Source organism: Syngnathoides biaculeatus, chromosome 2 (assembly GCF_019802595.1).
Source record: "Syngnathoides biaculeatus isolate LvHL_M chromosome 2, ASM1980259v1, whole genome shotgun sequence".
Classification (NCBI taxonomy): Eukaryota; Metazoa; Chordata; class Actinopteri; order Syngnathiformes; family Syngnathidae; genus Syngnathoides; species Syngnathoides biaculeatus.
Window position 1 is genome coordinate 41115995 of NC_084641.1, and position 22781 is coordinate 41138775.

Here is a 22781-nt window from a genome sequence, read left to right on the forward strand (position 1 = left end):
CTTCCATCCAAGAAACAAGCACGAAGAAAAGTTATTTATTGGCATTCAAAATACCGAAAGCCAGCAAGCCTTTCTCGAAATGCATAATAGAGACAGCAAGCATTTTATGTCCTGAAAGCAAGACCAAACTTGAAAAAAATAGCTGATAATGCAGGTCAGTGACTCGCCGTATTGAAGTAATTGACGAACACTTAACTTGCAAGCTAAACAAAAAACCGGAGTCGCATTATATTCTTTGGCACTGGACGAAATCAATGATATAAAGGACACCGCTCAGCTTTTATTTTTTTATCAGAGAGATTAATGTGAATTTTGAGATAACGAAGGACTTTTTGGATATGGAATCCCTGAAAGGAAAAATACGTGGAGAGGATTTATTTTACAACATGTCAGTGGTCATACAGAAGCACAATTTACCTTGGAGTACGCTCGCCAACGTTACCACTGATCACCAAATCTGACAGGTAAAAACTCAAAATGCTCAAGAGAATTCAGGACAAGGTGAAAGAGGACCACCCTGAGCAGGAGGTGATTTTTCTATACTGCATAATTCATCGAAAAGCACTGTGTAAATCCGTGTTGCAGCTTTACCACGTAGTTAAGCCGGTTGTGAAACTTGCTAACTTTATATGAGCAAGGGGTCTTCACCATTGAAAACTGAGGCTGACCACACGGACTTACTTTGCCATTCTAATGTCCGCTGGTTAAGTTGAGGAAAAATATGTCCATGTGTATGGGAACTCAAACGGGAGATTATTTCATTGTTGGAGCTTCTTGAGAATACTGACAATTTTTCGGAGCTGAATGATACAGATTGGCTTTTGTGATTAAGCTTTTACTGTGGACATACTGACAAATCTGAATGAGCTGAATGTTAAAAGGGGACTGTCTTGAAATGCATGATTTTTAGTATGTTATTAATGAAAAAACGGCAGCCGGTATGGACCCATGCATTCTTTTCACCACAAAACATGATTATGACGAGTGTGGCTTTTTGTAACTCCCGCCATGAAAATTCTCTCGAGGGATTTGTTTTCAAGAAGAAGCAGGGAGTGACGTACAGGGCAGTAGTGCACGCAAGCGGACTCGTTTGTTTCTATTAGTTTTACCTGATTGAAGATAGATCTTTGTTCCTTCGTGTTGGCCAAAATGTCGGCTCATTGCATTGCTGGATATTGCTCGAACACTCGGGAGAATGGATTTACCCTCCATAAGTTTCCAAGAGACTCGCTTCTTCATGTAAAATGGATTGCACAGGTGCAAAGGATGAGAGCTTCGCGGGTTCCAAATGACTGGTAGGTGTGTATAGAGCTACTAAAAAGAACAATTGTTGGGGGGAGGACGTAATCCTTTCAGAATGTAACAAAAGTTCCGCGTCCGTAAGTCAGAGGTACTAAATGTGTCGATGTGCCTGTTGGTGCCGTGGCCGCCGATCACGGCTTCGGCTGAGCTTCCGTGTCCCATAGCAGGTGGGTGGACGACCTGCCGTGCGTCCGAGAGGCATGGCTTCGGCCGGGCTGGCTCATACATACTGTCTGGGAGTCTGTTGCTAGTTAGAGGTGATCCCCATATCATCTAAATATGGCTATGGTAATATTGCCCCTGACACTTCACTCAATTGTAAGATATTCTCTTCTTTGAAAAGAGCTTCCGTGTCCCATAGTAGGTGGGCGGATGAGCCACCGCCGAAGCTGTGCCTTGCGGATGAGCATGGCTTCGGCCGGGCTGGCTCATACATAGTGTCTGGGAGTCTAACCCTTGTTAGAAGTTAGAAGCGATCCACATATCATCCAAATATGTCTCGAAACGATAGGGTTATATTGCCCCCGTCACTTCACTCGGTTGTGATATGTCTTCTAAGAAAAGAGCTTCCGTGTCTGAATGGGTCTGTCCCATAGTAAGGGCCACAGCATGTTTTCAATGGCGAATGTCCGGGGTGACGTCACGGGCAGTAGCTACAGCCAATATGGCGACCACTTGGATGTCGAATGACACTTCTGCAACTTTTTTCTCTGCTCATATTTATTTTTTGTTATACATATTTTTCATTTCAATATCTATTTTAGCATGTTTATAGGGATGAGACTTGGGCTTTAAACTACAAATGAAAAACCAGTTTGTTCATGAAATGCAAACATCCCTCAGAGCCTTCAAAACCAAGCTGGTTTTATTTTCGAAGCAAATGTCAGACAAGTCATTTACTCATTTACCCACACTGGCTTCCTTAAAAGTAAAAAAGAAAAAGAAAAAAAGAAAATCACTGGATGACCTGCATTAGGAGTTCTTCTGTCGGTTTTGTGATTTTGGAAAAATTGACAGGACACTTCAGCTGATGTCATGTCCCTTCTTACACGACCTGGAAATGGTGCCACAAGAGTTGCAGTTGGAACAGATTGATCTCCAATGTAACATGGTGTTCAAGGATAAGTTAAACTCCCTGAAATTGGATTAGTTTTATGCTTCATTAAGTGCAGCCAAATTTCCAAACATCCGGAAGATGGCACAGACGATGTTGGTGTTGTTTGGCTCTATATATGTTTGTGAACAGACTTTTTCTGTGATTAAAACCAACAAAGCACCCTATAGATCCCAGATGAGTGATGAACACCTCAGATCTGTTCTGAGAATTGCCACAAGAGAATTACCACCAGACTTTGATGCATTGGCTAAAATGGGTGTTCTGTTCTCATTAAAGGGTATGTTAAAACTTCAATGTTTTTTTTCTGGGTATGTTTATGTACCGTTAAAAAAAATGAATTATTTTAATATGTATTGTATCTTGTGCCGATGCGGCCCATCTATCAAATTTTAAAGTCGATGTGGCCCGCAAGCCAAAACGTTTGCCCACCACTCATATCATATCAACTCACAGGTTCTTACATGTGTTTTGACACTGAAAAATTATCAGACCTCACCACTTGTCAGTAGCACTGCCTTGCTTATTTTCCCACATCTTGCCATGCCCTTTTCTGTCCTTGTTTTAACTTGTTCTCTTGGTTCGTTATTGCATGTTCTTGCATGAAAACACAATTTATGTTGAAAACAAAACATAACAATTGTGTGCAGTGTGAGCTGGGGAGTGGCCAAAGGCAGGGAACTTGGCAATCTGATCCCCAGCTACAGAAGCTGGCTCTAAGGACATGGAATGTCACCGCTCTGAGAGAGAAGGAGCCCGACCTGTTGTGTGAGGTTGGTGCTTGGGCTCTGCAAACAGACCTCATGAGAGGGGTTGTGAATTTGTTGCCCTCCCGGCTTGGCACCAGTACGTTGGGGTTCAACTCCCTCCGCCTTTGGGTGATGGGACAGGTCCTGAATGATGTTTGAGCCAATGCACCAAACAACAGTTCAGCGTACTGACCCTTTTTGGAGTTCTTCGGGGAGGAGAGCGCTCCCGCTGGGGACTCCATCCTTCTGCTCGAAGACTTCAATGCTCACGTGGGCAATAACAGTGAAGGGCGTGATTGGGAGGAATGGCCCCCTGTTCAAAACTCGTCTGGTCTTCTGTTATTGGACTTCTGTGCTCATCACGGATTGTCCATAACGAACACCATGTTCAAGCCTAAGGGTGTCCACATTTGCACTTGGCACCAGGACACCCTTGGTTGCAAATCAATGATTGACTTTGTGGTCGTGGGCAAAGAGAGGGGTGGAGCTGTCCACTAACCACCACTTGTTGTTGAAATAGCTTCGTTAGTGGGGGAAAATACACAATCAACACTCTGTATAGTGGGGATGGGGCACTTCTGAACTTGACTCGGGAGGTTGTGAGTCGGTGGGAGAATACATCGAAGAGGTCCTCAATCCCACAGACATACCTTCCACGAGGAAGCCGAGTCTGTGTTCTCTGAGGTGTGCTGTCTTTTTTTTTTTTTTTAAAAAAAAAAAAGCTCCTTTGTGACATGGCATGAACGCTTGACCTCTCCCTCCGCCCAAAAAAAGAACGTCAGCCTATCATCCATCCCCTCACTTGAGTCAGGTGTTACCAATACGTTGATCACGATCTACTGGTCAATCGCGATCGACTGAACAATCACAAAGTTACGAGTGGGTATATCGCATGGCATTACAACATGGACGTCTGGCTATCATCCTCACTATGAAATTTGTCACTTGACTGACAGTCAGTCTGGCCTTTTCTGACTTGTCACTGCGTATGCGCACATAACTGCATATTCTAGCAAGCTAGCGTGTTGGCCTCCAATTTAGTTGGTTGACGTGCCTCTGCAAGATTGCTTGGACATTTGGGACAGTGCCTCACTTCCGTTGAGGGTTGTACTCCACCAAGGCTGCCCTTTGTCACTGATTCTGTTCATAATTTTATGGACAGAATTTCTAGGCTCAGCCAAGGCATAGAGGGAGTCCGGTCTGCAGGTTGGAGGAAGATTAAAGTCTGGAGATTAGCTAGACCATTCCAGCAGCTTTATTTATCTTTTTCGAAACCAATTGAGCTTCCTTGGTTTGGAAAATTAGCTTCCTGAAAAGTCTATCCGTGTTTCATTTTCATCACTGAGCATGATGGCAACAGATTTTTGTCTCTTGGGTCATTTGTCCATTCATCCTTCCTTCATTAATGTGAAGTTTATCAATAACATATTTATATATTTATCAAAAACAGCCCCACACCATAATTTTCCCACCTCCGAACTTCACAGTTGGTTTGGAGTTTTTCGGGTGAGTTGCAGTGACATTTCTCCGCCAAACACGGTTTGCATTATGGTACCCAAGCAGTTAAATTTTGTTCTCATCTGACCAGAATGTATTCTTCCAGTTAAACACTGAAATAAGCTTTGACATTTTGTTTCAGCAATGGGGCCATTCTGGAGACCGTGCATAAAGGCCCTGTCAGGTTCACCAATCAGACATTCATTAAACAGGACAAAAAAGGAGGCAAAGACACCAGTTCAAGTCTCGCGAGGAGAGAGGAGAGGAACTGTCTCGTACAATTCACCACTGCATTCTCTGATTATCCTCTCCTCAGCACTTCTATTTAGTTTTAAGATGCCCCTTATGTACATGGATGTTACAAATAGGATACGACAAACAAAACGGTTTGAAACAAGGTGTACATGTTTGTTCATGTGCGTGTGCATGTGTGTGGAAGATTGCTGAATACATGTGTGGTCATCATTTCTTTAACAGGCAGCAGTTCTAACAGTTCTGATGATTAGACGTTTTTGTTCTTATCTCTTGCTAGGAGGCTGCCACGTTATCGAGAGCAGAGCAAAGCATTTCTTTATTGGAGTCAGAAGCAGTTATTTAATTCTACTTACAATTATTCCTACATTATCCTCCCGTTTATCCAACATTTGCTCAAATCCTCACATCATCTAATAGATCACTGTTTCGGCTTTATTCTACATAGTTAAACTCTGAGGAAAATATCGCACTAATTAGTTGTAATCTTCTGGATCAGAGAACAGGTCTGGAAGAGAAGTCATAACGTCATCATCGTCATTACTCTGTTGTGCAAATAGTGGATATATCTCTGCCAATTTTGAATTTGTCGGGGCAAGAGCAGTGGTTATGAGTTGGTTAAGTGATGCCTTTATGCAGGGAATACAACAACATCCACGCAATGCAAGAATAGCTGCAAACAGCTATAGAAACTAGGACAGAGAACACCAAGTTTTTAGATTTGCCAAACTTTTTTTTTTTTTCCCCCACCACTCAGACCAGGCTAATGTGTTTACACCAGAGTGCTCCTTCATCTTGTGGTTCAGGGTGCGGAGGCCTTGAATGGCTCTTGTAAGTGACTCATCAGGTGCTGTGATATTTGGAATAAACAACACTGGTCACAGAACATTGAGCAGTCGCCACCCTTCTCGGCCAGGAGCATGTTGACCACTATGGAGTTCTGGAACGCCATGAGGTTGCAGCTGGTTGTTCCTTTATGGCAATAAAGCCTGCTTCCGTGTAATTACCTAGTTTCTGTACATTGTAATGTATGTTGTTGATTCTGTCAACGTTTTTATTCAAAGTTATCCACAACAAGATGGATTCCCATCCTGCAGCAATCTCGTTAACCAACTTATTCTCATCTGGTATGCCGTTGGGATGCCATTTGCATCAGTGTATGTCAGATCTCCATCTTTCCAAGAGGGCCTTCGCCTTCGGGAGAACCCAAGGGGAGGTCCAAAGATGGATGCGGCCAATTGTAGATCCTCTGCTTTGGATGGAAACACAGTCACAGATAAGAGCAGTGATACCAGTGCACACGTTCCTGCTGCATTTATCAGTGTGTCATACAACTTTTGACCAACACACTACCACAACACATCGCTGCATGGGAGCAGTGGGGCAGTTTGCAGATGGATATCATGAGACCATGTTTTGTTGAGACTTCCCACCTTAAAGTCTGTCCCTGTAAAGCTAACACAGGAGAAATTAGCCAATGCAATGTTAGTAGAAAATATCAGTTTATCATTTACTGCCTTAGTTGTTGGATAAACACTTTTCCATTTCTGACAAGTGGTGTTAGGAGTTGTTTTAGTCATTACCTCCAAGGTACATTGTGTTGGGATTTCTGTTGGAATGACACGCATTAGTGGCCTAGGGCCCATGCATGTGATGTAACTATAGTTTACCTTGTTAGCTGTATTCTACATTAATAACAACCAGTTTTGTTTCCTATTTGTAAAAAAAGATAATCATAATCATGAAAAAATGTTCCTCGGGCTTTTTCGGTTAAAATACTCCCTCCATAGTATACGTACTCTTTTGTATGGCATTCGGGTTTAAGGTAGCATTAAATTGGCAAATGGTGAGAAGAAAGTGGGAGTTTCCTTTAGCATAAGCCCATAAATGGAATCCCCAGCAATTACTCTGTCAAGGAATTGAAAAAGTGCTGAACTGATTCACTGGGAGGCACAGATGGAGTCCTCCTCTCATGCCTCGGTGACTCCCGCACAGTTGTTTACCAATGTTATTTGAAATGAGGTTGCGCCTCTTTATCTTATGTGTGGTAGGCATAGTTGACTCAGTATAATTATTGGTTCTGTTATGTATTTTTGTCAGCTTTACAGGTGTCCAAAAGTAGCATATGAACATAAATGTCATTACGGCTGTCAATCTTGCAGCCCAACATGCTATCATATTATTTAGCCATTTTGAAGTCACCCCTAAATGAGTCAAGTGTCTTTTGAATCTTCACCAGCCTTCAGGTATTTTCAGATACTATAAATCTGCACCCACCATATGCTGGACTTTGCTCACCTTTCCCCTTGGGTGACTCAGCCGAGATGACCTTTTACAGTATGTAAGGTGTATCCACGTATTTCTTTCTACTATTTTGTCCATGTCATTCAGCTCTTGCTCAGTCTATGCCAGTGTTCGGGTAAAACTGCGTGTACAGTAGATGTTAATTCATAAACAGACATAGGATGAATAGACAAATGGCAGTAATGAAGTTATTAAAGCACAGTAACTTGTTACTTTTTTTTATGATGGTGTAGTGCAGGGATGTCAAACTCATTTTTCTTGTGGGCCACGTTGTAGTTCGGGTTTCCCTCAGAGGGACATTTCGAGTGAAGGCACCGTGGGATCGATTCCCGCTCAGTGATTGTGTCGACATCTGCACTGCGACTGGCTGGCGACCAGTTTGCGGTGTAGTCTGCCGCTGCCCAAAGTTAGCTGGGATTGGCTCCAGCTCTCTCTTCGAATAAATGCAGAAGGGTTGCGTCAGGAAAGGCATCCGGCGTAAAAAAATCAAAAAGACAGTTACTGCCGCACCACCATGACAATGGCCCAAAAATGGCTTTACACCTTAATGCTGATAAAATTCCCAATTTGTTTCTAGTCCTATCAAATTGATGCATGTGAAATTTGCTCGTGACACGCCATTAGAAAACAATGTTGTTTTTTTTTTTTTTTTTTCAAAAGAAGTTAATGGATACACAGAATCCCCCAACTTTTTTTTTTTTTTTTTGCATTCGTTATCAATTAATAGCATTGGTATTATCTCTGGATCTGTGCAAACAACACAATCTTTTGGACACTTTTTTTGTATATAGTTATACAATTTGTTTTGTTTTTATTTTCGTCTATCTCTCATTGTGTGGGAAATATTGGTAATTTGTATGGTCTCCCAAACAGTGTTTTGAATGAAATTGAGACCCTTATGTGCTTGTAATGTATGTATAGTTAGACTAAATCTATCATTGTGTCCAAATTGCCCCGACGTGTGATTGTGAGTGCGGCTGTTTGTTTCCATGTGGCCTGCAATTGGCTGGCAACCAGGTCAGGGTGTACCTTGCCTCCTGCCCGTTGACAAGTGGGATAGGCTCCAGCCCTCCCCGCGACCCTTGTGAGGATAAACGGCTAAAAAAATGGATGGAGGGATGAATGGATGTGTATCTTGAGGAAACTGACCACGTTTTGGATGCATATTCCCTTGTGGATTATGTTGCACACAGATCAAAGAAGCCCGACAAAAAAAGTTTTTTGCATACAAGTTAAATCCATGGATCATGTAATGCCTTTGTACCAGCGCTACCATTCCCCCTGTTGAGACCTGAGACTTCCTTTGGCTCAAGATTGTCGCCCACTTAAGAAATGGTTTTGGTAGAATTATTTTTTTTTGTATGTGCTGACATAATTTCTATTTTGTAATGTAGTACCTCATTTTTTCCACATTTTTAGTTCAGATGGTAAGCTTTGTTGTTGCGTTTTGTTTAACACATCATCTCAAAGTATGTCTTTATTTGTTACATGGTCAGCTAATCCCATAAAGGTTTTGGCTGCTGCTTCTTTTGCTGTTTTATCTGTAAATCCATTTCCTAATGATTCTTTGTCTGTATTTGATATGTGTACTGCACATTTACATATGGCTATTTCTTTTGGTAATTGAACTGCTATGAGCAAATTTTGTATTTGCTATTCCTCTATTTTTCCAGTATTGTCTGTGTAGATTGTGATACCACCGTGAATACACAAGCATCTGGTCTCAGATTGTTTAAGACTACCCAATAAGATATTGTCTGTACAGTTCAGTCGTCCCAATCCAAATCTGGTTCTTTTTTTGTCCAATCAGGAACATTTCTGACTACCAAAACAAATTGTCCCACACTCTTCCACTCCCATTGTAATGACGTGTGTGGTGGTGTCCATTCCTTGTGTAGTGCATTTAGTTTGTCAGTCAGTCTTGTTCCTGCCACCACAACTGTCAATCATGATTTTGTCTAGTTTGGGCTGTTATAAGTTTTCAGTATCTTACACTACATAGTCATATGCAATGAGTCACTTCCTACGTCATTTTGTGGTTCTTCAATCATGTCTCGAGCCGTTTGCAGCAAGAAATCTCCTGTTGTTGTGGGAGGTTTGTTTGGAATATCTAAGGTGTAATATTAGAGTGCTGGATTCCTATTTTGTAAGATATTTAACTGTCCTCCCAGTAATTCCTTTTTTTATTTTTACTTCTATATTTCCTGTCAGAGAGGGAATTAAGCCCAGTCCTAGTTTCAACAAGCCATCTCTTCCCAACAAACATATGGGACAAATTAAAAAGTTGCATTTTGGGAGCATTAGTTTTCACATTTTTGACGGGGAGATGGCTGCTCTCTTCCTCATCTGCGGCCACAATTATTAAATGTTTTGCATAAAGTTCCATAAATTTCTCCTTCCTCTGTCAGAAAGGTTTTAACTTTCTTTTTCTTATTTTGTAGCACTCTTTCTGCGTGTAGTGCTTGGTTAAAGTAACAGGCTGCCAATCGGTTTGTCAACCCAATTTTTTTCAACCATTGTTTTGTAGAATTATTTGAATTTGCATGAAGAGCATTTTTTTAATTGCCCTTGATACCCACTCCCTGGAGTGTGATCTTCAGGAATGCCACTGTTTGCTTTAAAACATGCAGTCATTGCAATTCTATATTCTTCAAATGGTTCATTGTTGCTTTATTTTGCTCTACCAATGGCAGAAAAATTTGCTTTTTTTCTCACTCAATTTCCTGTTTAAATGAGGTAGCGAACCTCCACTCACTCACTTTTCTCAGTTTTATAGGCTAATTAGTCTACTCGATAGGGACTAGTATTCTCGAGGTTTGGTTCTGCCGCAGTCACCCAGACGCGCATTCACTCATTCCTCATGAGTGTGGGAGTTTCCTACTCACCAGAGATGCGTTTACTTCCTTCGGCTTCTCGTCAACCCTCAGCCTCATCCCAGAAAGGGCCTCAAGTGCCGTGGCCACGGTCTTTGCCTGGACGTCAACTCAGCCCCTGGAAACCTCAGGTATCTTGAGATCCGGCTCGAAGGACCAAGTAAATGGTTCAGGTTCACCAATCAGACATTCATTAAACAGGACAAAAAAGGAAGCAAATACACCAGTTCAAGTCTCGCGAGGAGAGAGGAGAGGAACTGTCTCGTTCAATTCACCGCACTCTCTGATTATCCTCTCCTCAGCACCTCTATTTATTTAGTTTTAAGACGCCTCTTATTTACATGGCTGTTACAAAAAGGAGACGGCAAGCAAAACAGTTGGAAACAATGTGTACATGTTTGTTCATGTGTGTGTGCATGTGTGGAAGATTGCTGAATACATGTGTGGTCATCATTTCTTTAACAGGCAGCAGTTCTAACAGTTCTGATGATTAGACGTTTTTGTTCTTGCTATCTCCTGCAAGGAGGCAGCCACATTTTCTAGAGCAGAGCAAAGCATTTCTTTATTGGAAGCAGATATATGATAATTATGATCACAATTATTCCTACATATACCTATGATGAAAATTATAGGCTCATCTCAGGTGGGAGAACTTGCACTATTCTTGGTTTAAACTTTTTTAAATAAAAACCTGAACAGTGGGGTGTGGAATATTATTCAGCCCGTTTGCATTAATACTTTCTAGCACCACCTTTTGCTGCAATTATACCTGCAAGTCGCTTTGAGTATGTCCCTATCAGTTTTGCACATCAAGAGTGAAATTCTTGCCAATTTTTCCTTGCAAAACAGGTTGAGCTCACTGAGGTTGGATGGAGTGTTTGTGAACAGCAGTCTTCAGCTCTGCCCACTGATTCTCAATTGGATTCAGGTCTGGACTTTGAGTTGGCCATTCTAACACTTTGATACATTTATTTGTGAACCATTTCTTTGTAGATTTGACTTTGTTTTGCATCATTGTCCTGTTGGAAGATACATCTCCGTCCCAGCCTCAGGTCTTTTGGAGATTCCAAACAGGTTTTCTTCCAGAATGGTCATGTATATGGCTCCATTCATCTTACCATCAATATTAACCATCTTCCCTGTCCCTGCTGAAGAAAACCAGGCCCAAACCATGAGGCACCACAATGTTTGAGAGTGGGGATGGTGTGTTCAGGGTGATGAGCTGTGTTGCTTTTACACCAAACATATCGTTTTGCATTGTGGCCAAAAAGTTTGATTTTGGTTTCATCTGATCAGAGCACCTTCTTCCACATGTTTGGTGTGTCTCCCAGGTGGCTTGTGGCAAATTTTAAATGAGACTTTTTATGGATATTTTTGAGGAATGGCTTTCTTCTTGCCACTCTTCCATAAAGGCCAGATTTTTGTGCAGTGTACGGCTGATTGTTTCCCTATGGACAGACTCTCCCACCTCAGCTTTAGATCTCTGCAGTTCATCCAGAGTGATCATGGGCACCTTGGCTGCATCTCTGATCAGTCTTGTCCGAGGTGAAAGTTTAGAGGGACGGCCGGGTCTTGGTGGATTTGCAGGGGTCTGATACCCCTTCAATTTGAGATGTTTAAAGCTTGGGAAATCTTTTTGTATCCAAATCTGGCTTAAAGCTTCTCCACAACAGTATCTCGGACCTGCCTGGTGTGTTCCTTGGTCTTCATGATGCTCTCTGGACTTTAAAGAGAACCCTGAAACTATCACAGAGCAGGGACATTTATACAGAGACTTGATTACACACAGGTGGATTCTATTTTTCATCATCAGTCAACATTGGATCATTCAGAGATCCTCACTGAGCTTCTTGAGTAAGTTTGCTGCACTGAAAGTAAAGGGGCTGATTAATATTGCACATGCCACTTTTCAGTTATTTGTTTAAAATGTATAAAATAGCCAATAAATTTCATTACACTTCACCTTTGTGTCCCACTTGTTGATTATTGACAAAGAATTAAAATTGTATATCTTTGTTTGAAGCCTAAAATATCGCAAAAAGTTGAAAAGTTCAAGGGGGCCGCATACTTTCACAAACCACTATAACTGTTTTTCATTGGCCATTGTTTTATACAAGGCCTAGAATTGTTTTTTTTTGTTTGTTTTGTTTTTTTGCAAAAATTTGCTCCCTGTACTCTGTAAGATTTAAACTGACACAGCACACCAGAATAGTGACATATCATTCATTTAAGACCTGGTGTAGACAATGAAAATTTCTTCACAGGCAATACACAGCTTCATTTTAGTGTTTTTTTTTTTCTCCAGTGTGCATATGTGCGTGTGTGTGTATGTCTGTCTGTACGTGTGCACACGTGTACGTGATCAAGGGAGGCTGCTCGTGTGTGTGTGTGTGTACGTGGGTGTGCGTGCGTGCGTGTGTGTGTGCTTGAGGTGGGGCGGTTTGGATGTCTGACATAAAGTGACATCACCTGCCAGACTTTGTGAGTCACATTTAAGTCCAGTATCAGTTTATATTTGTGTGTTTGTTTGTAGATCTGGGTGAACAGTCCCCATAGTGCAAGTGGCTACTACACCATCTACGGTGAGGAGAGCCTCCAGGCGGATCACTTTAATACCCGACTCAGCTTTGGGGATCCCAACACACTGTGGGCCAAAACAGGCTACCTGGGCTTCATAAAGAGAACGGAGCTGTTGGATGCTAGTGGAGGTAAGATGACATTTTAAAATAGAGAACTGTGAAACTGTTAATGACTTGTGGCTTTCCTGCTGTAGATCGTCATGATGCCTTATTTGTAGTGGGCTCCCTGGATGAGACGCTGGAGCTGAGGGGCTTACGTTACCACCCCATCGACATTGAAACGTCCGTGTCTCGGGCTCACCGTAGCATCTCAGAGAGGTGAGCTGGAGGACACACTGGCATGTTTACATGGTACAGTTGAATCTCAATGCATGACATAATGGAATTCATAAGTATGACATTTAGTTTCAATAAAGTGGTGACTTTTTCACAAGATCCATGACACAATCCATGCCAAAAAGTATGACATAAATACAAGGGGCAGTCAAAAAGTAATGATTCCAATTTAATTTGACCTGCTAATAATTAGGTTTGGGTATTTAGATTTGAGCGATTCTGATCCCAATTAATTTCTTTTAGAGGTGAAAAAAAACTTGCATGGTTTTGCCAAATTATGAACATCCATTTTCTTAGCAGCCTGCAGAATAAAATAAAATGTACATTTGACCCAGGGTACTTTATAACCAGTATCAATATCAAACCTGTGAAATAAGAGGCAGCCTATTGGGGTGATATTCGTTAATCATTGTTTCATTGAAGTTCAATATCTTCTTCTTTTCTTTCTTTGGGGTTGTCCCGTTAGGGGTCGCCACAGCGTGTCATCTTTTGCCATCTTAGCCTATCTCCTGCATCTTCCTCTCTAACCCCAACTGCCCTCATGTCTTCCCTCACCACATCCATAAACCTTCTCTTTGGTCTTCCTCTCGCTCTTTTGCCTGGCAGCTCCATCCTCAGCATCCTTCTACCAATATACTCACTCTCTCGCCTCTGAACATGTCCAAACCATCGAAGTCTGCTCTCTCTAACCTTGTCTCCAAAAATCCAACTTTGACTGTCCCTCTAATGAGCTCATTTCTAATCCCATCCAACCTGTTCACACCAAGCGAGAACCTCAGCATCTTCATTTCTGGTACCTCAAGTTCTGCTTCCTGTTTTTTCTTCGGAGCCACCGTCTCTAATCCGTACATCATGGTCGGCTTCACCACTGTTTTAGAAACTTTGCCCTTCCACCAGACACCTTCCACCAACTGTTTCACCCCGTTTGAACCAGTTTCTTCACTTCCTCACCACACTCTCCTTTGCTCTCTATTGTTGACCCCAAGTATTTGAAGTCATCCACCTTCACTATCTCTTCTCCCTGGAGCTTCACTCTTCCTCCTCCGCCCCTCTCATTGTGTTTTACTAATCTTCATTCCTGTCCTTTCCAGTGCGTACCTCCATCTTTCTAACAGTTCCTCCGCCTGTTCCCTGCTTTCACTGCAGATCTCAATATCATCTGCGAACATCATAGCCCAAGGGGAGTCCAGTCTAACCTCCTCTGTCAGCCTATCCATTACTACCGCAAACAGGAAGGGGCTCAGCACGGAACCCTAATGCAGTCCGCCTTCACCTTAAATTCTTCTGACACACCAATGGCACATCTCACTGCTGTTCTGCTGCCCTCATACATGTCCTGTACTATTCTAACATATTTCTCCGCCACACCAGCCTTGCGCATGCAGTACTACAGTTCCTCTCTTGGTACTCTGTCATAGGCTTTCTCTAGGTCTACAAAGACACAATGTAGCTACTTCTGACCTTCTCTGTACTTTTCCCACAAGCATCCTCAAGGCAAATATTGCATCTGTGGTACTCTTTCTAGGCATGAAATCATACTGTTGCTCGCAGATACTTATGTCTGTCCTGAGTCTAGCCTCCACTACTCTTTCCCATAACTTCATTGTGTGGCTCATCATCTTTATTCATCCACAGTTTCCACAGTTCTGAACATCACCTTTGTTCTGAAAAATGGGGACTAGCACACTTTTCCTCCATTCTTCAGGCATCTTCTCTCCCACTAGTATTCTATTGAATAAGTTAGTCAGAAACTCCATGGCCACCTCACCAAATTGGTTCCATACCTCCACTGGCACGTCATCAGGACCAACTCTCTTTCCATTTTTCATTCTGTTCAGTGCCTTTCTAACTTCTTTCTAAGTACTCTTTCCACCTAGTTAGCACACTAATGGCACCAGTCAACATATTTCCATCGTTATCCTTTACTTGATGCACATCCTTCCCATCTCTATCCCTCTGTCTGGCCAACCTGTAGAGCTCATTTTCTCCTTTTTTCATATCCAACCTGGAGTACATGTCATCATATCCCTCTTGTTTAGCAATCGCCACCTCTACCTTTTCCCTGCGACGCATCTCAATGTATTCCTTCTGCCTCTCCTCAGTCTTGTCCGTGTCCCACTTCTTCGCTAATCTCTTATTTTGGATGACTTGTATTTTGGCGTTCGAACACCAAGTCTCCGTCTCCCCTTTCCTACCAGGAGACACCCCAAGTACTCTCCTGCCTACCTCTCTGAATACTTTGGCAGTAGTATTCCAATCTTTTGGGAGCACTTCCTGTCCATCTAGAGCCTGTTTTACCTCCTTCCAGAAGGCCACACAACATTCTTCCTTTCTCAACTTCCACCACCTGATTTTCTGCTCTACCTTAGTCTTCCTACCTACTACCAGAATCACCCTACACACCACCATCCTAGTCTATCGAGCTACACTCTCCCCCACTACAACCTTACACTCAGTAACCTCCTTCCGATTAGACAGTCGGCACAAAATATAATCCACCTTCATGCTTCTACCTCCGCTCTTCTAGGTCACTCTATGGTCCACTCTCTTCTGGAAATAAGTGTTCACCACTGTGAATTCCATTCTTTTTGCAAAATCCACCACCATCTGCCCCTCAAAGTTCCTTTGCTGAATGCTGTACTTACCCATCACTTCTTCATCGCCCCCGTTTCCTTTGCCAACATGACGATTGACATATGCACCAATAACAACTCTCTCTCTCTCTCTCTCTCTCTCTCTCTCTCTCTCTCTCTCTCTCTCTCTCTCTCTCTCTCTCTCTATCTCTCTCTCTCTCTCTCTCTGGGATGCTCAGGACTACTTCGTCTAGTTCCTTCCTTTCTCTCTCAGCTCGAAGTCTCATCCTACCTGTGGGGCATAGACGCTAATCACATTATACACAATACCTGCAATTTCAAATTTCAGGCTCATCACTCAATCTGATACTGTTTTCATCTCCAAGACATTCTTAGCTAGCTCTTTTAAAATAACCCCTCCTCCATTTTTCTTCCCATAATTTAAACCTTGCACCTAAAGTTCTTGCCTTACTCCCTTTCCACTTGCTCTCTTGGATGCACAATATGCACCTTTCTCCTAATCATCATGTCAACTAATTCCTGAGCTTTTCCTGTCATAGTCCCAACATTCAAAGTCCCTACATGCAGCTGTAGGTTTGTGCATTCCTCTTCTTTTTCTTCCGACCGAGCCGCTTTCCTCCTCTTGTTTGTCTTTGACCGACATTATCTGAATTTCTACCTCCGCCTTGTAGATTAACATTTCTGGGTGCGAGAGTAGGAAGCCCGGGTCACGACTTAAATGTTGTAGAATTCGTGTGATGAACGCTCATATATATTTAGCACAGTTTTACACTGGATGCCCTTCCTGACGCAACCCTCTACATTTATCCGGGCTTGGGACCGGTCGACAGGTAGCACAATAATGTGCTGCCTAACAGGCTGCAGATAATCAAAAAGAAGCAATCAAATAAACAAAGACAGCACAAAAGATACACAATTTACATACTACCTAATCTACGTGAGTTAAAATTAAGCTCAAATGAAAGCAATCACAGTTAACACAGTTAGCACATAAGGCACACAAATCACATACTACCCGTCTTAAAAATATAAAGGATATGGCGATTTAAAGGATACGTGAATGGAGGGGCTTCAAACCACAATGTCCCGTACTAGCAGTTCAAGGTTAAGTCGACGATTGATATTTGGTCCTCGTTGTATACTCTACGTAGGTAATAACATTAGCGCGCTAGGCTAACTTGGGCCGAGCAACTTCAACCCGAACGATACAGCACCAATTTCGGTATGGCCCTCGTCGTACAAGTTATGAAGTTACTCATGTTCGATGTTTCTTCAACATCCACGAATTGATCACAAACCCGTCTCGTTGTTAGCCAGCTTAGCTAAGGAATACTAGGCCAATAAGCAAGTTAAAGTTGGCATTTCCACTCTTCCAACTTCTTATTGTTACTCACTATATCCTCGTTATATATAATACGTAGGTTTTGCAGGACGTCTAGATACTAACGTTCGATGTAATCCTCCTCAGTAAATAATCGCGGTCTCAGCTAGGCTAACTTAGGCTGAGCTGTTTCAACGCGAACGATACGACTCCAATTTTGATACTTGCACAGATGGTGGTTTTAGTCCACTGAAGTCGTCGCCAGGAGTGTCCCACGTCGAGTATTCACAACATTTGGTCCAAAATCAGTAGGATTTATAGAATTACGATCGGGCTGGTCAGAGCCTTCACTTTAAGGTGCTACTAGCTTGAAGACAGGAAGCATCCAGCTAAACTTAAATATACCATTGTTAAAACGGTTATTTACAACTGTTTTTGCATCAAATGTTTTTTATGTGCAATTTTAACTTGACATCCTGTTTTGCACGAAAAATAACTTTACATGACACTGGTAAAAGCAAAAAAAAAAAACCTAATGAATGGAAACAGATGCTCTGTACACTTTTTTTTTGCTGCTGCCGTAGGGCTTAACCGCACCTTTGAGTGCATTTTTCTTTCTTTTTTTTGCCGCTAATATTGATTTTTGTTACTTCTTCTTTGGGGTCAGTGGACTGTTGGCATCGAAACTAGGAACCGGAATTTTACAATATAAATGATTCCAAGGGGAACTGGGATGTTAGTTCCGGTTCTAAGTTGGTTTAGTTGGAAATTTTTTTGAAAAAAAAATAAAAAAATAAATAACTTTTAGGCCTGTCCTCATTCTGCCACTTTGGAAATAAGGTCAATGTTGGATGCCTGTCAGTAGCAGAGAGCTGTGATTGTATTACTTTTTTTGGGGGGAGGGGAACCACCAATAACCACTTTCAAAAGGTTGCAAAATGTGAATGGTGTTAGGTTTATGTCATCAATGATTACACATGATGATGATGTTATCAATGCTGATGCTTCATTCCTCCAGAAACTGTGGGAAGAATTTGAATTGATGACCTTCAGATGTATTCAAAGTGTGCTTTGAAAAATTTTCCTCACATCAGACTTGCATGTGTACTCCCCAGCGCCGTGTTTACATGGACCAATTTACTTGTGGTGGTGGCCGAGTTGAGCGGCTCCGAGCAGGAAGCCTTGGACCTGGTGCCCCTTATTACCAACGTGGTTCTTGAGGAGCACCACCTCATTGTGGGCGTAGTGGTCATCGTGGACCCGGGTGTGATCCCCATCAACTCCCGAGGAGAGAAGCAGCGGATGCACCTGCGCGACTCCTTCCTGGCCGACCAGCTGGACCCCATCTACGTGGCCTACAACATGTGATCAGAGGGAGGAGAGCGTTTCCGAGCAATCAAAGCTTGCTTCGTCCGTCTCCCTCAATGTTCTTGTCAGACATCTTTTTTTTTTTTTAATTCCTGGCACTTTTCTCAATTCACTGTTGTTTTCCATGTGAACATTCCATCGAGATATTTTTTTGTTATTACCCCCTACACATGCAAAAAAAGACCCTCACTTGTAACTAGTAGGGTGGCACACCAACCGGACCTACTGAGAAGAAGTGGAACTTTCCTCCTCCTCCTTGCAATTTTTCGTCCTCGCACCTTGGATTCCACTTCCTGCCCAGCCTTCCTCAAAGGGAACACATTCCCGTCCATATCCACTGCTGTGCCAGCGCCAAACCTCTGTTTCAGCATTAACACGAGCCATCAGTAGGCTCCGTACTGTCACATGCACAAGGGCAGCGCATGCTTCAAAATGTCCTGAAAATGCACTTGAATGACAGTAAGGATAAGTTTAAATGAGGGCTAATTGTTTGGTGACCATTTTGTCGCTCTTTTTAATTGTCCTAAAAAAAAAAACCTGCCTGTTGGCATTAGCAAACAATATTTAGCTACGGCTTTATTTGATAGCACAAATTGAGGGAATTTCCACTCAAATCTTGCAAAAAAGGACCTAGGACAGTTAGTTGCACGTTGAGGCCCCATCCAGACCTACTTGGATATTTACAAATATCTTGAGTCCATAAACGTAGGTGGGTTTTTTTGTCCTTAAGGTGTTGCAATCAGTCACTGATGGTGTAGTGGTACACTCACCTGACTTTGGTGCTGGTTGCGTGGGTTCAGTTCCCACTCTTTGACAGTGTGAGTGGTTGTCCATGTCTATGTGTGCCTTGCAACTGACTTGTGACTAGTTCAGGTTTATGGAGTTGGTCTTTCGCCCAAAGCCAAGTGATTCCGGTGGTAAGTAAATAAAATAAAAGTAAATAAGTTCCGGTGCACTGTGAGCCTAACCAACGTGAGCAGTGTTGAGAATGAATGGCTGTTACAATCTCCCTAGTCGAACAAACAAATACATTTATTTTTGTCAATTAGTGTAGTAAAACTATGTACTGTATGCGGTCCATGCAGCAGACCCCAAGCATATGCCCCCCCCCATGCCAACAACCTAGATGAACTTTTGAATAAGTGGTGGTTAGCATATGCTAACTTTGTGTTATCCATCCATCCATTTTCTTCGCTGGTTATCCTCACGAGGGTTGGTGGAGTGCTGGAGCCTATCCCAGCTGTCAACGGGCAGGAGGCAGGGTACACCCTGAACTGGTTGGCAGGGTACATGGAGACAAACAGCTGCACTCACAATCACACCTTGGGGCAATTTAGAGTGTCCAACTAATGTTGCATGTTTTTGGGATGTGGGAGGAAACCGGAGTGCCCAGAGAAAACCCACGCAGGCACGTGGAGAACATGGGCTGGGATCGAACCTCAGAACTGTGAGGCCTACGCGTTACCATCTGATCCGCCATGCTACCTAACTCCCTGTTACGTAACACTAATTTATGCCCGCTGTGCAGCTCTTCTTGGATTTTGGAATTGTTATAATGGTACTTCCTTGTAGTTCAGCAGCTGGACTCCTCCCATAACTTAAAATGTTGGATCTACAGCCATCCGAGCTGACCAATCATTGGCGCGGACACTTGGTGTGGCAACGGGATTATACAAATTAGCTGCACTGATATGTCACAGTTCTGCATAATTCAGAAAGGGTTCCTCAAAGAAAATTTTGGAAAACAGACACCCATTAAAACATTTACGTGGTTATGTAATTTCACATTTGGTGTTTTTTTTTGTGGACTAATATTTCTTGAAATGCTGGAGCTAGAGAAAAATAGTTTTTGTCATTCATTTTCTGTACTACTTATCCTCACTAGGGTAGTGGGAGTGTTGTTACCTATCCCAGCTATTGTTAGGTGAGAGTCAGGGTAAACCCTGAACTGTTTGCCAGCCAGTCGCAAGGCACCTATAAACAAACAACCGTTCACGCTCACATTCACACCTATGGACAATTTAGCGTCTTCAATTAACCTACCATGGATGGTTTGGGAAGTGGGAGGAAACCGAAGTACTTCGAGAAAACCCTTGTGAGCACTGGGAGAACATGCTAACTCCACACAGGCTAGGCCGGATTTGTATCCTCAGAACACTGAGACAAATGTGCTAACTAGTCGTACAGTTTTCTGCCGTTTTTATTTTTCTTCTTTTCAATATTCCTATATGTTTTTCCCTTTATGGCTTGTGGTTGACCTGATCTGGTGCATTCGAAAGCAGGCCCCTTCAACTGGTCTCAGCCATAGTTACCTGTGGACATGAAGTCACCACCCACTTTTGAAGAAGTCAAAACCAAGCACCTGTATACTTCTGTTAAAATAGCCTTGTCAACAGCATGTCATCCTTTTCAACAAATGTAAGGAAAACAGCATGGGAAAAGTGCATTTCAGACGACCTCAGCACTAACCAAGGAGAAACAGGAGCACTGCATGTATTAAAGCTGAATAAATTTTTTCATTGACCAAGAAAACAAAAACAAAAAAGTGACACTTGATACCCTATTTCATCCTTGGTGTAAAATAGCAATTTCAAGTTTCAAGATCAAATTTGAATCTTTTCTCTGACACCGGTAGAGAATGACTGCTCTCAAAAAGCCCATGACAAGTTCATTGGTCGTCAGAGTTGTTTTAGCGTATGAACGCTCACCCACCAGCACTGGCATCCTGATCAAAAGAGTCGATTCAAAAAGATTAGTTGTCATATTTTTAGACAAAACTAATCTGATTACACATCAAAAAGTCATCACAGAAAAAGTAATTTGTTTTTAGGCAATTTTCTTCTGTTTTTAATTATACACAACAAAAATGCCAGTGGAATAACATTTTTTGTACAAATTAGCTTGAAACTGACAACTGGGGAAAAACACTATTTTATGTGTAATCCGATTAGTTTTGACTTGAGATAAAACATATTCATGGTAAGATTAGAAGTTTTTGCGGTGTTTATAGAAGTCTGAGCTGTGCCGTTTCACAATGAAGCTCCATTCTAACTTGGAGTTCTATCAAGTGGATATCAGCGAGCCAGGCCAGGACAACTTTTCCCTTATTGAAACCCGCAGAACTATTCATTTGAAGCTCCTTGAATCATATTGGAACTATTGTGCCACTCTATTCATTGTTCGCTCGTGTATCGTCCATTGTCGCATAGTCCCAAGTTTTCTGAATGTCTTACACTGAAAACAAGGTAGGAACAGTGGAGTGGTAGTTATAAGTGAGTCATATAGAGAAATGTTAAAGTTGTAGGGGAACAATGAGAGTAAGGATGTATGTGTATTCTGTATTTTAGGTCAGATACTGTTATCACTGGTGTTATTATCGTCGGGTACATGCAAATGGTCAGTGAGACTTGACTAATCTTTCATACTTGACAGCATTTTTCTGCTTTTATTTGCAAACAAACAAAAAATACTTTATTTTAGATGATTCTAGCAGGAACACCATGCACTTTCCCCAAAACTGTTGTGTTTGTGTGTTTACATGTTTAATTGGCTTGTATGGTGGTTTATTTTTTAAATCTATATTATTCAATTGAAATGTATCTTTTTTTAAATGTTTTTTTATGTCACCACCACTGTAACCTTTTCAACCCAACTATGGGATTTAATATACATTATAGAGTTTTGTCATTGCTCCTTTTTCTTTGTGTTAGCAACATCACATTGCATTGAGTGACATGTATGCAAGAGGCATGTGAGAAACGCTCATGGATAAGTGAAGCATTTGAGCCAGTTTTGTGACTTTTCTTCTGTTGTAACTCTTACAAGTTTTTAATAAAGTTTTATAATTTGTGAGCTTTTTTCGGTGCTATTCTATTAGGGATGTGAAAATGTCCTCCTCAAGTGTCTGGATGCTCATCACTTACTATTCATTGCTCTGTTCCGGAAAGGATTACCATTCATTCCATAACTCCCAAGTAATTTCAAGCACAAGCTGATGTGAGCATGTGTGTGCTTTTCATGTATGTGGCCACAATGTATACCTCAACAATGACTTGTCTCTTCACTATGCATCGACCAGCTGCAAGCAACACTTCGCTCAATGGTATGATTTCGCCGAAGCTGTCTTGCAAAAAAAAAAAAAAAACTCACTGGATGTATCTCATTTTAAATAAAAATTTTTTTAAAAAGATTTGTTAAAAGCTCCTGTCATTCACACCCAAACCTCCCATTTTTCCACACGCACGTTAAATAAGAGATAGTAGCATCTGCCCCTCTGTCTGGTGAAGTTTAACTCAAAGAATGTCAGATTCTTCACATAGTAGGAAAGGAAGCAAAGTTTTCAATGCTTCCGTGTTTGGTTTTGTCAAAGTGTAGCAAAGGACAACCCTCGTGACTTTTGGAAGCCTAGAAAAAAAATGCCTTATGTATAGCTGTAACCAGATATACTTTTTGACCTCACCCTCTGACAAAATCTGACTCAATTATTCCCATT

At 41.9% G+C, this 22781-nt stretch overlaps 1 protein-coding gene across 3 annotated transcripts in view; it reads left to right on the forward strand.

Moving 5' to 3' along the window:
• The window catches only part of dip2ba (disco-interacting protein 2 homolog Ba), a 115911-nt gene extending 93452 nt beyond the window's left edge, over positions 1 to 22459 (forward strand). For 2 of the 3 annotated variants that reach the window (XM_061805776.1, XM_061805785.1), the window contains 3 exons: positions 12625 to 12799; positions 12865 to 12988; positions 18037 to 22458. In XM_061805776.1, coding sequence (XP_061661760.1) covers positions 12625 to 12799; positions 12865 to 12988; positions 18037 to 18289 — 552 coding nt within the window. In that variant the 3' untranslated portion in view covers positions 18290 to 22458. Of the gene's footprint in view, positions 1 to 12624; positions 12800 to 12864; positions 12989 to 18036 lie in introns of all 3 variants that reach the window. The other variant, XM_061805771.1, reaches the window with a different exon arrangement.
• Positions 22460 to 22781: the final 322 nt, after the last annotated feature.